Below are 18208 nucleotides of genomic sequence, written 5' to 3'. Positions count from 1 at the left end.
CTTCTATCCATGCAGACAGATTGTGCTTAGTACTTCGCAATGAAATAGCTAAATATAACAGCAGTGCTAATTAGATCATACATAAGCGTTTGAGAATTCTGACTATAAACTGGAAGTCTTTATTAAGCTCAGCTAAGGAACGTAAACCACAACTGCTACAGCCGTCACAGAACTGAAGGCGGTCACGTTCACAAGAGATGATGCAGAACCTCAACACATTAGTGGCTACACACATCACGTCTGGAATGACGCTTCAGCAGCACAGCCAAGTAACTTGTCTGTATAAACCTACTTCTACCTAAACTAATATCCAGTGCTTTTCCATACAATGAAGTATGGTTACTTGTCTTGAAACTAGGATATGCGGTCTTGATCGGCTGTACAGTTTAGGGAAACAAAGTGCTGTTGCAGTAGGTGGAAGGAAAGATGCCAAGTTCCTCTGCACAGGACCAGTGTGTGATGCACATTAACAACACGGGGCACTTATCTTCTGTCTTTGCCTTTCTCCTCTCTCCCCTCCTGAAACCACACCCTAAACCTTTTATATCTTTTTAATGCAGAAATATATTCCATTTTGGCAAGCTTGCTGTCATTACTTATGAACCAGGGATTTCTAATTCCTATGCTGAAATGACTAAGAACAATGAAGCAATCAGGAAAAAGTTCTAGCTTAAATACTGAGAACAAAAGCAGCACAAAAGCAACCTCCCTCCTCCTCCTTTTCATATTGAATGTTGTTCTATGCTACAAAAAAAAACACCCGAAACACCAGGGAGAAAAACTCATCCTATGGAAATAAACCAAAAACTAGTGACCTCATAGGGGAAAAAAGTTTTACTTCAAACAGAAATGTGTAAAACTAACACCCAAAAGTTATCTGTACTTCTATAAATTAAATCATAATGTTTCCATGCAAAAACTGTAACAAACTCCCCCTACAACTGATCTCAGATTTAGGGTTGGTTTTTTTTAAGTGAACACACATTTGAAGATGGCTCATTTCACTTGGCAATAGCAGTAATTACGAGTTCAAGTTTAGAAGTTCAGTTAATATAGCAAAGAGAAATGGAATACATTTCAGAAATGTTAGTAAATTACTCTGGCTTAGTTCTCATTTTACAAGCTCAACAATGTTAAGGTTGTTCCAGAATCCAAAATCAAAATTGAGAACATATTTTGAGTCTACTTAAATCAAATTATAATTATTTCTTTTCTGGGATAATTTTCAAGACTTCATTATATCAGTTGATGATATATAGCCCAAAATAGATAAATTAAGCCTTTAACATAATCAAAGTTCTGCTTACGTAAACTTGTTAAAAAAGAATGATTTAAAACTCATCCATTTACTTTGAACTTTAATGAGCAGAACAGATATAATTTGTGGTGTTAAAACTATTGAGGCACAATAAAAGCTAAAAATATGTCCTTGCAAACGGCGAAATTAATTTCCATGGAGTACATATGCCTTGTTTCCCACAATCAAACCGTCACAGCATGAAAACATTCTCCTGCGTGTGGAGGTTTTGATACCCATTTCCCCGGTGAAAGTGTGCAAGAGGATCTGAAAGAGTTATCTACAATTCATACAGTATCCCATATTTCATTAGATAGTACATGCAGAGAACATATCTTGACTCTGAAGGGAGATGAGGCAACAGTGTTTTAAATGACTATTGACTCCACTAAATTTCCTAGTAATGTCAGAAGACTGTAGTCTGTCAGGCTCGTAAGAGACTCGGGATGTTACAGGAATCCAATTATGTGAAGTCTATTTAGTTGTCCTGTTTGCTAAGCCAAAGGTTAACGAGAACTGCACTGCAAAAACCTCCTGTGGTATTACAAAGTATTTCTTATGCTGCATAACATGTAAATGAAAAAGTATTTTAATCAAGTCTTTCTTTAACTCTTTAATTGCAACAGAGCACTATACAATGCAGCAAATTAAAAACTTGTGATGGAAGAAGTGATCTTAAAAATCTGCCACTCAACTAAAGACATCGTGACTAATTATTAAAGCAATTATTACTGAACATTTCTTATCTGCAATGGAAAAAGATGTTTGGGTCACAGAACCATGGATAGTCATTGCTAACATTAAATCTTTATAAATAGTAAGCTATGGCCTCTAATTTTAGAGAGAAATTAATTATGTTTTTGTTGCTAACACATTCAAATCTGTTTACACAGCTGACAAGTCTGAGCTCCACCAGACTTGAGCAGTGAGCTTTGGAGCAGATGACTCAACATTCACCAATTTCATTAAAGATGAATAGGGGAAAAATTCACCTGCAACAATGTCACTTGTAAAAACAGACTTAAAACAGATTTATGAGTTTTACATATGTGAGGTATCCTATTCAAAAGAAAGGGAGGGGGGAATAAGGGAAAACCTAACAGCTGTGGGAAAACAGATTAGAAGTGTTGAGTTTCCAATTCTTTTTTGAGCTAATGTAAACTAATAAAACATTAAAATGGATCCACATTCCAAAGACTGTAATTACCGCATGATACCATGCTGTTAGTTTGGATCCTGCATATCAACTTAGATATACTCCTGAATACAAGGACACAGATTTACCCACCTCTCCCAGACTTAACTAACTTAACACTACCACAGACGTACTTCACGAGTATACTAGAAATTCAGACAGTCTTTGGCTTTTTTGTTTTATTTTGTTTGTTCGGGTTGTTGGGGTGCTTTGGTTGGCATAAATACTTTCCCCAGAGCAATACAAGATAGTAATTCTGCCTTTACAAGTAAAGAATAGAAATGCACAGGAAAGCAATGCATTAAAGATAATGGCAATATGCAGAGAAAGCAAAGCCAGTTCTGTTTTCACTTTGTAGAACACGCAGGTTCAATTCCTAGTTTAAATGAATGTTATAAAAGTAGAAATGCTTTATTTTTCTGCATTTTTCTCAGGTCAGAAAATATACATACAACGTAACTACATCATTATTTCAGCCTTTTAGGGGTTGCTTTGTTGCGCTGCTTGTTTTGTTTTTCTGTTTTATTAAAGGTGGACCTCACTAGCTGGTATTGGGAACATACTACTGGAAGAAAATTATCTGAGCAAAACTGAAAGATGTGCTGTAAGACACACTGTAGGGACAACCGTGCAAGGAACCAACTCTAATGGATTTTTGCAGTTCAATTCTACAATTTCATGAATTTGTAAACAATTCACAGTTAGTTGGTTCTGTCAACAAGGGCTCATATTGATCTCAGCTAATATTTCCCTGCATTTCTAAGTGGTGGCAACTCTAAAACCTACAACGTGGTTGAGAATTTAATACATATTGTATTGTATTCATATTATTTACTATTTCAAAACATAATCTCACAAAAATCCATAAATTCTACCTGCTCCAGCAAGAACCAAAGTAGATACTTCCACTGATTTTAACAAGAACACCTCCTGCTTAAAGCCAGATACAGGTTTAAGCAGTTTACTGGTGAACTGAGCAAAATATCTAACATACACTCCCATGGCTTTTTTCCTGAAGTTCAATCACTGCAATAGACTTCAACTTCCAAAATGTTGTGCAGCCTTGCTTCAGTCTAGGAACATATCACAGAATAATAGAATGGTTTGGTTTGGTTTGGAAAGGACCTTGAAGCTCATCGAATTCCAACCCCCCGCCATGAGCAGAGGCACCTTCCACTAAATCAGGTTGCTCCAATCCAATCCAACCTAGCCTTGAACACTGCCAGGGATGGGACAGCCACAGCTTCTCTGTGTAACTTCCTCGACTCACCACCCTTACAGTAAGCATTTCTTCTTGTCAAAAGCACGCAGTGAATTAGATACACATGAATAATTTCCATGTGCTTCAGTAATCCAATACTTTAACCAAAGCTACTTACCGAGTCGTCTGTGGCAGAAGGCGGCCACCCTTCCCATAACTGGTGACGGACAGGGATACTAGTTAGGTCGTAGACATTCCGCTTTACCTGGTAAAAGAATTAAAAGCTTAAGAAAATCAGAGCTTGCTCTAACAAAAGCAATACAGGCAAACTGCATTATTTTCATCATAATCCCATTATTTTTGTGTTTTGTTTTCTAATTATTGTAAAATAGGTTCCTCCCAACGCTCGCAAGTTTTCATGCAGTACTGCCAAAAGCAATTAAACAATGTTAAAGGGAAAAAAAAATCTATAAAATATTCATAATGATTATTACTTCAGCATCATAAATATGTAAAAGAACTCATAATACAGATTTTCACTGTAAAAAGTATTGCAAAGTAGTGAAACAGAAGGAAAGCACAAGGTAATAACAAAAATCTTTACAGGTTTAGCTAGTTTATGTTACATCTAATGCAATGAGAAATGCACCTATTTTTTGCAGAAGTTCCTTAAATAGAACCCAAAAATAAAGGTGAATCTATTAAGCATGAAAATATGAACTAAGAAGCACATTTCCAATAAAGACAATGCATTTCAAACATCTATTAACAAAATGCAAACTAACTAATGTTTACATCAACCCTTTTCTTGTGCTATTAAGACAGAAGTTGATACTAGTGATCATCTTTAAGTGATGGTTGTCAGGAGGGGGAAAAGAAGAGTTGGGAATTTTGAATACAGGAATAATAATGCAAAACATAAAAGTTACATGACTCTTTCCACAAAAAAACATTAACAGGGATAAAAAAGACGGCATATTTTATCAGACTTTTTGTGATAAGTAATTATTTACATTACAAAAAGATGTATTTTTGTACTTGGCCTAGAGACTGATACCTCACATTCTGAATAATATCTCATACCTGAATGTCTAGACTGCACAAGCAACCAGCTCATGTAAATATTGCCCAGCTGGACCAGAACTTTAAACAACAAACCACTGAAAGAGAGCAATGTTGGCTTTTGGTTTGTCTTTCATAAAGCTACACAGGAATACAAGGTCTTCCCATACCTTTACAGGTCTACATGCCAAGTACAGATCTCAACAACCTATATTACATCCAGAAAAGCATTCTCAAATTGATACAAGTGAGATTTGATACACCTTACTAATATTTTACATGCCCATTGGCTAGACGGAATATCTGAGGAAGTCAATGTTATGCATCCCACTCCCAGCTCTAAGGGGGCTGTACAGTCTAATACCAACAGACACTAGAACCAAGTCTTTGACACATTAACCAGAAGTTGTTAAGGCAGATGGATAAGACTAACTTAAAGAAAATGCCACATCTACACAAAGTACAGTGCTCTTACTGTATTTCCAATTCTCAGATCATCCATTCAATTATTGTTGCTCATTCTCACTACTTACAGTAGCAGTATTTCATACTACTAAAGTGCCCCTTAGTAAAAACTGTGAAAAATTGTCTCACATTTCTGGATGGTTTTATATATATGCTAGGTGAATAATAATTTCAATACTACCAGTTTAAAGCTTTACAAATATAAATACTCTGAACAGATGAGTGGAAAACAATTGCTTCAATTTATTATCCAAGAGTAAAATACATTACTTCTAACTCTTGAGTCTACATCTCACAAAGGATTAAAGTCTGACCATGTGGGTTCCTTATCCAGACATTTCAGTATCATGACATATATTTGGGTTGTTTTTTTAGCTCAGCTTTACATTCATTGTATATGTTAGAGTCATTAAGATATGTCTCCTTTATTTTTTTAAACTGGTAAATCATATATACATCAAATAACTTCTATGTTAATACTGCTTTTGTTCATGAGTTTTTGCAGGGAGACTGATCTGGTAACTAGGATTCAACTGAAAAAATTACAACCATATTTTAATTTAACAAAATAAAACAACAAACATATTTTAGACCTAGAATACTGAAATATTTATTAGCAATTAAAATGGACTTCATATTAGTGCTTCCTCATATGTATGTTTCATGCCTTAAAAATATATATATCATTTATCAAAACCTTATTTTAATTAATTTCAAATACACATGTATGGCAATTCCTTAGATATTTGCACATATGTACACGCACCTGTGAAAAATGGAATAATGGAAGACTATACTCTATAGAACTTGATATATGTACTGCTTAACAAGAAGGTAGCCTGCTGTGCGGTATTTGTTTCACAGTAGTGCCAAGGTAAAGAGATGTCATTACTCTGAACAGAACCCACAACAGCTCACCAAAATGTAACAATACTGATCTGCGATCACAAAAATATGGTGTAACTATTTTAGTTTTCTCTCATTAAAAACCAGGATAAATTGTCCCTGTGAGATAACTGCTCTCCAGTCACACCCCAAAAAGTCTTATTATTTTCACAATGTAAAACTCTCAAATGAGCTGTATTCAAATAACCAGTGAAACTTCAGTACAGAAATGTGGGATCAACAGAACTACATAATATTGTTTTCAAAAAGCCCTCAGAAGTAAAAACAAATAACTCAGAAGTCACATTCCTCAAATTCCCTTTTAAGTCCCAAGTACAACAGAAAGGCATTATGAAAAAAACAGTATTTCCCTTCTTTCATTAACTCATCTGTAACTGCACTGAATTCAATAACATTCCTCTGCTATTCTAAGCTTGAAAGGCATGCTCGGGGTAAAGTGTTATGTTGGTATAAAGCACAATGCCAGACTGATGTGCTGGACAAAAGTGATCAAAGTTGAAGTAATTTTAGCCAACGCACAAGTATTCTGCTGCATTGTTCTACCAGAATGACATCTGTTGAGCAACTCGTCGCAGAATAAACTAGTTGTTACAGGCAGGCCTGGTTGGGTAGGGGACCATGTAAGACTTATTAGGGTAATGTTTGATTAAACAAACTGCTGGAGTTAAGATCACAACTGGATTTGGAATTCATGCCAAAGTAGTCCTCTTTCAAACAGCAAGCCACAATCAATTATTTAAGATAAAATAAGCCTGCTTTTAAATAATGATTTAGTTTTAGGTTCTTTTGATAATTAGAACAGTATTACAAAAGCAGACTGCAAAACGTTTTAAAGACTAGGAATATTTGCCAGTTGAGCAAAGAAAACCTTCATGAAGCGACTTAATTTCAGTTTAAAATTAAGAATTCAGTAAGGAGGAAAAAACCTGTATAAAACAGAATCATAAACTGCTTCTTCATTAGGCCAGTTAAATACAAACCCACTCATCATGCAACTGAAAGTTAGTATAGTAAATGGATGAAGTCTGTGTTACAGTTTTTATTTATAAATTCATGTTATATTAATAGAAGGACTGAAATCTGTTAAAATCTGTAGAAAGAGAACTCCAGCTTCCAGTGCCATCCACTGAGCTACATTTATTGGCAAACTTCTTGGTCCCCCACCTTTGATCAGCCTGAAATACTCATTGGTGGTATTGTCTTTGTGCAGCCCACAATTTCTTTTCATGATGTTCAGATGCCATGGTGACTGGCACATTACTATGGCAGCCACCCTTGGGATTATAATCTCCAGAATATATGAGATCATTTAAAAACAAAGTAAAGGCACATCTATTTGGTTCCACAACTCAGCTGTGAACAGTATCAATGCCACCATTTAAACCATATATTCCAGATGCAGTTTTACTCGGAAAATTACATATGATTCCTGCAGAATGCCCTGCTTTGCAGCTATAAATTGGTGCTGCAGAAGCACATGAAGTTTTAGCTTAACTCCCTTCTACTATTTAGAAGGGAGTTAAAATATTAAACAACTCAATATTTTAAGAAAACCTGTATGTCAAAGTAGCCAACACACCAACAAAAGTTCGCAGACACAGGCAGAGTCTCATTTTCTTATCTTTCAGTGGCTTTTTTTTAAGCAGATGAGTATGTTGCTCTAAAAGTAAGGTTAAACAGAGAAGATACATTTTGTTTGTAGATATGAAGTTAATCCGACATTCAAAGCCCTTCCACATCCATATTAGTCAAGAAAAATGAAGTAAAATGCATCACGGGGTAAGAAATCTCTACAAGGTGATGATGACAACATTTTGGAGGTTTCACTTAGGAATAAGTAGTTATTCTCTATCTCTGAATTAGAAAAATCTGAAATTTACTGTAAAAAAAAAATTATCTAACACCTACCAAATTGTTAAAATATAAATTTATGCTGAATCATCAAAGAACTGTCATGCCTGAATCTGTACCTTTGAATCACAACAAATCACAACAAAGTTTAACAGTAGTTTCCCTCAGGCTGTTTTCCGCTTATGCAGGTACAAAGTTAATTGAAATAATGTAGATAATGAACTTTTGTTAGTCTTATTATTAAATATAATTTATGCAAAGCTGTAAATTGGCTGAGATGCTAAAGACTGTTCCAGGCACATAGGCAGCATGAAAGACAGTGCAAAAATGAGTGCATGAAAGGCAGACAAAAGGAGCAATAAAGTCAGAGGACTGTGAGGAATGTGGAATGCGAGTTGGGGGATGTAGGGAAATGAGATCAGATGCAGACAGAGCAAGGTTGCATGGGGCACTGATGGTAAAGCGAGAATCTTGACTTTGACATTGTAACAGAGAAGCCAAGACAAGTAAGCAAAATATTCAGGGGACAGCAATGATATGGATGGGGCAAATATAGAAAGAAATGCAAAGTAAGCAAAAGCATTTTGGTGGAGAAAGGGAAAGAAAGGAGGTAAAACCAGCTAAAGCAATAGTCTTCAAGCTGTAACATCTCTGCCAGACAAAATTCCACTGACAGATAGCAAAGGGCATTGGGAATCTGGCAGTAATACACTGGAAGCAGAGACAGCCTCTACCAAGTTTCTAAGCACAGGGAAGTGACAAAGTAATGTATTTGAAAAGATAATGTTATCAATAGTTACGAACAAAAAGATGTGTCAGATAAAAGGGCAATTTCAGTTAACTATGGATCAACAAGAACTATTAAAAGGATAGAGATGTAAAACTAGAAAGAATTTCTGATTCAGCATCTCTGCCACAACCTACTGCAATAGATTTGGTCCACAGTAATAATAAAGACACAGGACAGAAATGGAAGAAGCTAGCAGAGAAAATTAAAATAAGTGATCCATATTTATAATCTTCCCATAGCAGAGAGAAAGTATTTTGGATTTTATCAGGAAAATTATACCAGCAGTCAATGAGAAACTCAATTTCTTAACTTCAAAAAATAGTATGTGAAGTGATTTCTAGCCAGCACCTCACAAGTAGGATATATTCATATATAGCAACTAACATACTGTATGAACCACAACCAGCATTAGCACCCAAACCAGAACTTTGAGGTCCCTTTATGCAAGATTCCTTTGATGGGAATAGTATATATCTGCTCCATAAAAAATTTTGTTTCCCTCTCTGTATTTCCAAAATACAGTAAACTAGAGTAAAACATAAAGAACAAAGGTTATTTAAATGAGCAAATTTTAATTTTAGTGTAGGCTTTACTTTATAAACAATAATGCAATGCTAAAGACATCAAATGATAACCAGCCTCTCTTTCTAGCAGCTGACTGAAGTTTGAATTATGGAATACTTTCAATTAGTGAATTGAGATGTCACAATCGGGCTTTTTTTAAATAATGGCAACTGCTTCTCAAGAATTTCATACCAAATTCTCCAAGGAAGACTCACTATGCTAAGATAATTATTTACATTTGTACATATATTCAGTTCACTCTATTGTAATCTAATGGAAAATATACACTTCCAACCTAAATATTTAAAATCTATACTGAATGAAAAAGAACTCCTCTCCTGTCCAAGCTTGCCAGCCAAAAGTCAGCTGTGATTCAGCACTTTTAGGAAATACACAACAACTCCAATGTATGTTTTACTATAATACAGTCTCCAATTAATTTTTTATTTCACAGCTCTTCCTTTAAATCACTATTTTTGCTTTTTAATACCTCTGAGAAGATTCTGGTCTGAATCATTTATTTATCTGGTCTCATTTATGAAGTCTTCCCTTTTAGAAGGCTAAAGCTTTGAAATGTTTTTAATACAGATGTTTAAATAAATGTTTAATACAGAATAAAAATGCATTAAATTCTAACATAACTGGTTTTAATTCAACACATTCCTTGCTTATTCTGTCACAAGTAAAACCAAAACAAATAAGAGCACCAAAACTTGTATAACTTCTTAAAGTAATACTCTTTTCTCTCTAATTATACGTTTAATTTTTAAAATTAGAAATAATATGCAATTTCACACCTTTCTAAAGGAACCTGAATGTCCACTGTACTCCAGTTACATACAAAGCAGAATTCATCAGCAAGTTATAACACAAAAAATATCAGTAGAAAATTTTCTGCTATGTTTTCGTGTACCACTTTCTTGAAACGAAACACAATTTATTTACAGAAAGCCACTAACCATCCAACTTCCACTTTACAGTGTATGGAACAGTGTTTGAACCAAAATAAACCCAGTTGAAGGGACTATTAAAAATGGGTTATATTGTACTGGACTACTCAGTAAACATTGTACCAGTATCTTCATTAGGAAGCTTGTTGAATTCATCACTTCAGGATTCAAATTAACTTAGCTTTGGAAAATGATGCCTGATTTTTGTGACATTTTGCTGGTAAGAGTTCAAACAAAGGCAATTAAGTCACATTAAACACTAAGCAAAACCCAGCAATACATTTTTTGACGTTTCCAACTCTTTAATTTCAGTATCTAGAAAAGAGATGGAAGTACATGGTTTTGCCTGTCACTGTTGGAAAGGTAGAGTTAGATCTTCATATACCTAGGGATTAAAATGAATACTTTAATATAATCCACATTATTTCCAATTTGTGATGAGGCAAGAAGAAACAGGTACCTACTAAGAAAGATTAAGTGGCTGAATAAATAAATGCAAAGTTAATGTATTATTTTGTTATGCATTTTTAAATTTGGGGAGGGAGGAAAATTTTCAGGAGACAGAATCCATAAACAGACCAAACAGAGAGATGATTCACCATAATAATTGTAGTTAAATCTATCTCATTTAGGAAAATAAGACCCTAGGCATAACAGCAGACTCACCAGTACCACTTCCAGAAAGACATATAGATTCTTTACTCCCCAACTAAGCAATTACAGCCTCATTCCCCCAAATTTATATCCATCATAGTGAGACATCAAACAAAATCCAAACCAAAAATGTTAATTCCATTTTACTGATGTAAATTCTGAAGGACTACAGATAGTCCTAGTTACTTATGCGAAATACTACTGGCAACCTTTAAATGTTCAAAAAACAAACTGCTGGGAGGTTCTTTCCTAAGCTGGTTGGCTATGTTCTGCCTACTTGTACAGCTGAGAGAAAGACACCTTTGGAGATCCTACCTACTCACTTTATAGCCTCACTGAGCAACTGTATTTCTAAGCTGTAACACTTCTTCAAATAGTACAGATTTTTTTCTTAACTGGAGGTTGTTACCAAGCCTATCTAGCTTATTAATCACTAGATGATTTAAAAATTGATGAAACGTAATGACATCTACAACTCACTACCTTTTGTAAGGAAGCATTTGGCAGCTTCCTTTCAGCAACAGAAATAACACTGTGAATAAACTACATTCAGAAAGTTCACAATTATTAATATTTCATTATTCGCTATTTCATTCACTGGACCTAATATTTTTAATTACTCGTAAACCAACCTTTCTTGGATGTCATTTGGCCTTTTCTAATAGGTCTGTGCCAAGTCAGTATCTTACTACAACCTATAATAAAAAATGATTCACTGGGTAATGCTAGTGTATTTTTGTGCAATTTTTTTGAAACAGAAAATAAGAGCAAAGCTTCAACTAAACTTTACTGAATCTTTTGACATGTGAACTTCTGATTGCCTCATGTCATATATCTATACCCACAAAATAATCTGAGAAGATGGATGTTCCAAGTACATGAGGTGTTCCCTCAAAGATTTAGGAAGACTTTTTCCTAACCTCAGCTCCCTGCCCAGACAAGGTTTGATAATTAATCTGAGCTCTCTTCAAGCTTCCAGATACTACTTTTTACCACTGCTTTGGAGCTGGCCTTTACCTGGGCTGCAGCAAGTGGTCAATGTTAAGTATATTCACTACATTATATTATTCACTATATTCAAATTCTATCTAGAAATGTTTCATTATCTTTGAAATGTTCTCTTACTTTTGAGTGCCTCAGTTTTCTGCCGCCACACATGCACATTTTAATTCTGTGGAATAAAGAAACCTTTTTGCTGATCTCCAGCCTTAAATACTCTAAATTAACTACCTTCTAGAGGAGTGTTACTGCTAAATAGAAGTTCCAATCTTCTGAATTTCATGCAGAAGTTACCAGTTGCTGCTATATGGCCTGCACTGCACACAGGCTCAGCCTACATAATTATTATTAGTCATTGCTTGTAGTGCCTAGGAGACCTAATTGTGATAATCCCCTCTGAACTTAAAACCGCATGACCCTTTGAATTTTTTAATAGAAGGTTAAAAGAAGAAACAAATTCCTACAGAGGAAGAAGGGAAAACACATTCTTAAGAAATTGAAGCAAGAGACACGAGTATTAAAAAAATAAAGGAAAAAAAAAAGGGTGGGGAGAAGAAAAAAAAAATCATTTTAGCAGCACACAAGCATGAGGTTGAACTAGGGTATAGAAGAATGAGAGTGTGAGCTAGCTGTGACATTAGAGATTGAAAGGAAGATGTGATTAGGGTTAAAAGAGATCAAACAACAAAGACTTACTGCCAAAACAATTTTACGAATTTACTTGAAAATGCCTTAAAAGACTCCTACTAACAAAATAAAACTGATTTTGTTTGTTTGTTCTACATATAGTGCACTGACACAGAAAAGATACATTTTGAAGCCCTAGTTTGTTTTTCCATTCAGTAGGAATGGTCATTTAGGACAATATACTTATTACTAACCTAAGTGAAAAAAGCAGTGCTCTGTGGAAACTTTAAACTGACCTTTATGCACATTAGAAAAGACAACTGCTACTGAGACATCTGTCACCAGATCACTATCAAGATGCAACTACCCTTTTGACAACACACTCAATTGCAACATAAAGGGTAAATACAGTTTCTAACATTGTTCCCCCAAGGAAGGGTATATATTTGCTGTAAAAATCAAGAAAATGACCAAACCAGATTGCTAATGCTACCAACCCAATTCCAGCTGCTTTTAGGTCCTAAAATGTTGATATATTGCCAAACATCAGGTATTTTATTTCCGCTGAAAATTAACATTTTAAGACCCCTTTAAAAATAACAGGACAAACTTTGGAGGCCAATACTCATGCAAGATCCTGCATCTGGCAGAAAAAATAAGACTTCAGTTTTGCTATAGAAATGTTATTTTAGTTATCACCTTCTGGAAAGCAAGGTAGGAAAATTATGTGAAGTCCAGAGGGTTTTTTTGGACTCCACTGCAGCAGCGTATGTGGCTGTAACAAAGCTGAAGCTAGGTAGATATAACAAGGAATATGCAAGCTGAATAAGGGTATCTCTGGGAAGAAGCCATGAAAGACTGGTAAGAAAACACTGCATATTAGAAAAACGTAACTGTTAAGATCAGTTCTCTGATCTTTGGAGCTAAAAAAAGCCATATGAAAACCACTAGCTGAAACAGCTGGTCTATGAAATCCAACAGAAGACTGCACCAGGGTTAACAGTTTGTATCTGGGCTAACCAGATGAGAGAGATCATCAGGAGTCAAGGAACAATTTCATATGTATTGCTACTTAGCAGACTTAACAGGCAATCCTAACGCATTCATCTCAGTGATTAAATCAGTAACTTGAAGAAAAATATACATTGACTTTTACTGATCATGAAGTTAAGGAATGACCGAGAGCAGTAACTTTGATCCAAGCTATTTGAAATTGGTATGAAAACACAACTACTAAATACAGTCTGTGCTTCCCAACATCTCTCAGACTTTTCAGAAGCTGCTGTCAATACTGGTAATATATGAACAATGTTTGGGAAGCAAGAAAAAAAACCTACATGCCAGTTACACAGGTTTGATTCCACTTTGTTTTTATCACATGCATATATTCAGATCACTGCACAAGCAAGAGTAATTTTACAGTTCCCATCTTACAATCTCTTCTACTTCCTTTGTCAGGAATCACTGCGTGAACTCCTCACCAAGACTTCATACCAAGTCTGTATCATGCTTTCCTGGAGGTTGTGTTGGCTGTTTTGTTTCCTTTTTAAGGAGCTAGTTGTCTTAAGGAGTTATAGCATAGTGAATATTTTGGATATAGTCAGGTTCTCAATCATAAGGACCTTGAAGATTATTTCTAGGGTTTGAATTATCATGTAAGAGAGAGAGTTGATGTGACTCTTGCAGTGGGAAGTAGATCCATTACATTTTCATGGCTGTCACGTTCTCAACAAAAGAAAAATTTAGACAAATTTATTTGAAGAAAACCACCCTCATCTTCATTTGAAAGGAAACTGATTTGTAACAGCCATAAGCATGACAAAAACATATACTGGTCTTCCATCACTTCCCTATTTGAGCATTTTCATGGATTTCAGAAGCAATCAGTCCTATCAATGAATGATAAAATAAATGGTCATTTTAGGAACTAATAATGTGAATGAAAGTCAGATGTCCAATTGTTGCTGCATTTAATTAAAGAGCACCATTTGTATCCAATGGGAAAAAATGGAATCACACAAAAATTGAGAGGAAAAAAACACAAACCATTAAAAAAAAAAACCCAAACAACTAACTTTCCCTCTTCCAAATTTATTTCCACTTTGGTCCAAAGAGACGCTAACTCCCTCCCCAACTCAGATTATGATACCAAGCCATATTCTCCTTAACAAAACTCATTGACTAACAGTATCTTTCTCTACCCCTACCCAAAAACATTCCAGAATAAAATATTCCTCATTGGAGAGGCTTCCAGATAATTTTTATCCCCAATATTTTTATCAGTTTCAATCTTAAGAAAATGCACAAACCACATATACGCTTCAGGAACAATCCTTGGTTTAACCTGCCAGTTCTGGATAGAACATCACAAAAATCAGTATTTTGTCATTTGTTTTTCACTTGTCTCTAAATCAACAAAGTACTCTCTTCTGAGAGAGCACTGCTACTAGTGACAACACAATCTATTCACATTTTTGTAAATGTCAATAATTAGGAAATATTTCCAAATTTAGACGTTTTACGAATAATGAGTTCAATCCATGAATTTGGTGAAGCAGAGTATCCCAGGTGTGCAGAACCTTCCTGTAGAGAAATCCTCCAATACCTCTAACCTCAATGTTTTACTTTTTCCACTATTTTTACACTTAAAGCTCACAGTAAGCCTGCTGCTTAGTGAAGAGAGATGGGTAGACTCTCTCTGCAGCACTTTTTATTCACTGTGTCAGCCAACAAGATGTATCTAAAAAGGAAGATGAGCCACAAATCTGAAAGATCTTATGTGTTATATGAGTTACCCAGAAACCCAGTAACTGTTGACCTGGTTCGTTCCCCTAGCTTCTTGGTATCAGGTAGTTGACAGACTCTTCCGTGTGAGAACTCAGTATGGACTCAACATTGAAGTAAACCGTGATGTCCTTCTGAGTCATTGTATAAATTTACTACATTATTTTATGCAGTTGAGTTTGATTAGATAGTATATTAATGACATTTTGAATTCAAGTTGAAATAAATTATGAAACAAGGTTTACTGAGCTGTTAGTCAACTTACTACTAACAAAAGCATTTCTTGGTACTTCCTCCATTTCATTTTCATGTCAACCAAATCACCACTTCTTTTGGGTTTTTTTCTTTACATCAAGAGTATTCAGAAAGAATCTGAAATTCACTTCTGCTTTAACCAAGGAATGGCTGTTGGATTCACAATGAAAAGAGAACTATGTAGACAATCTGCACAGTGTCAACATCCACACATCAATTACAAATATAGTTACTAATGTTGCTAAATTTAAGGAATACGTATATAAGGTGCCTGATTATAGTATTAACAAGAAGCTCTCCTATATACATATACATTTTTTTAAGAGAATTCAGTCTATTTAACAATTCACTAACAAAGCTATTCCTTAGCTCATCCCTGCCATAACCTGCTCTATTCAGAAACATATGGGAAAAGACATTAAATAACCAGTGAAAACCATGGACTTCTGGTATTAGTGCTACACATTGCATACCCCTATTCATTATTCCACCTCCCTTGTTTAATCTATCATTAAGACTCAGTGACCCTACACTAAATTTAAAGCAGATCCTTCCTTCCTCCCATGCCTAAATTCACATACTTTTCTAGTTGGGGATGCCCTCAAGTATTAGCCACTCTACAGGGTTTCTCTAATCTCAGCTCTGAACTATGTTGTGCTATAGAAGCAAGAAATTGCTGGTTTACATCTTTAACGATGGAATCTTCCACCAAAAAAACTCCCTCATTTACTTAATAAGCTAGAGAAAAATCCTTCTTTTAGAAAATATTTAACATATACAAAAATTATGTATTTCCCTCTATATGATATAGAATGAAAGTTACAAAGATTATTTTAAAGCATTGCTTCCCTGCACTTGAGTTCAAAACACAATTTCATTGGAAACAGTTTTAAAGCTTTCAGAAGTTTATCATCACAGCTCCTAAGAGCTAGATCTTTATTTGCATTCAAAGTCAATATGAAATAGGTTTCTAATAAATAAACAAAAAAAATCAAGAAAACAAGAAGATGACAAAAAAGTCAGGTCTTTGATTTGCTTCTGGTTTTTAAACTTAGGAACTAAAAATACGTAAAACATACAAAGACCTCTATCTTTTTCATTTCCTTTTGTTGACACAGTTTGCACTTTAACAGTAGTGGCAGTGCAGGTGAAAATATATTTAGAGTTTCCCGAATGAGGGACAAGAATAATTAGCATTAACATCTGTACGTATTTGTCAACTATACCCCTGTCTTCCTCTTCCATGATAAGGTGAAAATTGATCTTCATCAGGATTTTCAAAAGTTTCAGTCACAGTAAGACCGGGAGTGAAAAAGAGATGAAATTCTGTTAACAAAATTAATCAGGCTAAGGTGCAATCCAAATATAATTTTTATCTTTACCAAAACCAGCCACACAATTTTTTTTTGTTTCACGTATAACACTATTTGTAGCATATTTAAATATTTTTAAGCATACTTCCTCAAAAAATGGATTTTTTATTCCCTGTGCCATCCAACAAGATGTATCTAAAAAGGAAGATGAGCCACAAAAAGAAGAGCTGCAACCTGACTAAAAACCCCAATCTCCAATCTCCCTGGTTTTTACTTCTTTAAGTCTTTCCCCAAACAAGTCAGCACTTGAACTAGTAGTAGGTGTACATTAGTTGTAGGTATTTGTAGGGTATAAAAAGATGATGGGGAAAACAAACTAGTAAGTTTTAAGTTGTCAAAAATTACATTATTTGATGTGCAGGATATAAAGGGATATTTCCAACTCTTGCTCTCTATTAGAAGTTATCAAATGACAGGAAAATATTATGAACAGTGAAAAATAACACGTTAAGCTGAGAGCAACAATGGAAAACCTGATGTCTGAGTTCCACGCAAGTACGGACACAGGAAGATGAACGGAAAACACTACTAGAGAATGAGAAAAAACAGTAACTGTGAACTCCATAAAACTGGTACATGAAACACTTTGGGGATAAAAATTATCTGGAAGCCTCCCCAGTGAGGAAGTTTTATTTAAAAGCATCAAACCTTTTATGGAGAAGAGAAGTCCTGGTTTGCTGAACCTAACCTTTTTATCAAAGGCATACTGGTGTACCCCCCTGCCAAAAGCTGTTTCACATGCCTGAACTGCATTTACAACAGAAAAACTGACCAAAAAATAAAGTCTCAGAAGCTGTCTAAACAAGAGCATTCTTCATAGGATGAAACCTTATGAAAAAAGTTCTCAACCTTAATTTTTTCAAGATGGGGGATAAGTTTGCTCATTCTTACCCCCTGCTGATTTCAGGTTATTCAAATGAAACTGCTATTAGGAAACATGTTTTGATTAGGAAGATTACCTACAAAGCTCTCGGGACCTGTGTGAGACACCAAAAGTTACATACTGTCCTGGGTTCAGCAGTAGCAGTCACTTTTCTCCTTCTTAGCAGCTGCTGCACTGCTGTGTTTTCAACTCTCAGCCTGAACTGATAACATGGGCATGCCATACCTCATTCTACAGCACCTGGGACTCCGAGGCTGTCTCCCATCCAAGTACTAGTTGGACAAGTAAAACAACTAAGGCCCTAGTTCTGCAAGTTCAGATGCTCCTCCTGAACTGGACGGGCTTCCAAAAT

At 35.1% G+C, this 18208-nt stretch overlaps 1 protein-coding gene across 1 annotated transcript in view; it reads right to left on the bottom strand.

Annotated features, from left to right (window-relative positions):
• Positions 1-18208, bottom strand: part of FAF1 (Fas associated factor 1) — a 170723-nt gene that overhangs the window by 81704 nt on the left and 70811 nt on the right. Inside the window, exon 8 of the mRNA XM_061344844.1 lies at positions 3872-3958. Coding sequence (XP_061200828.1) covers positions 3872-3958 — 87 coding nt within the window. The remainder of the gene's footprint in view (positions 1-3871; positions 3959-18208) is intronic.

This window comes from Neopsephotus bourkii, unplaced genomic scaffold (assembly GCF_033783945.1).
Source record: "Neopsephotus bourkii isolate Nb327-2 ecotype Australia unplaced genomic scaffold, CSIRO-AGI_Nbou_v1 NB_234, whole genome shotgun sequence".
NCBI classification, from domain to species: Eukaryota; Metazoa; Chordata; class Aves; order Psittaciformes; family Psittacidae; genus Neopsephotus; species Neopsephotus bourkii.
The sequence above is the reverse complement of the archived record's forward strand: the minus strand, read 5'-3'. Positions and strand labels throughout refer to the sequence as shown.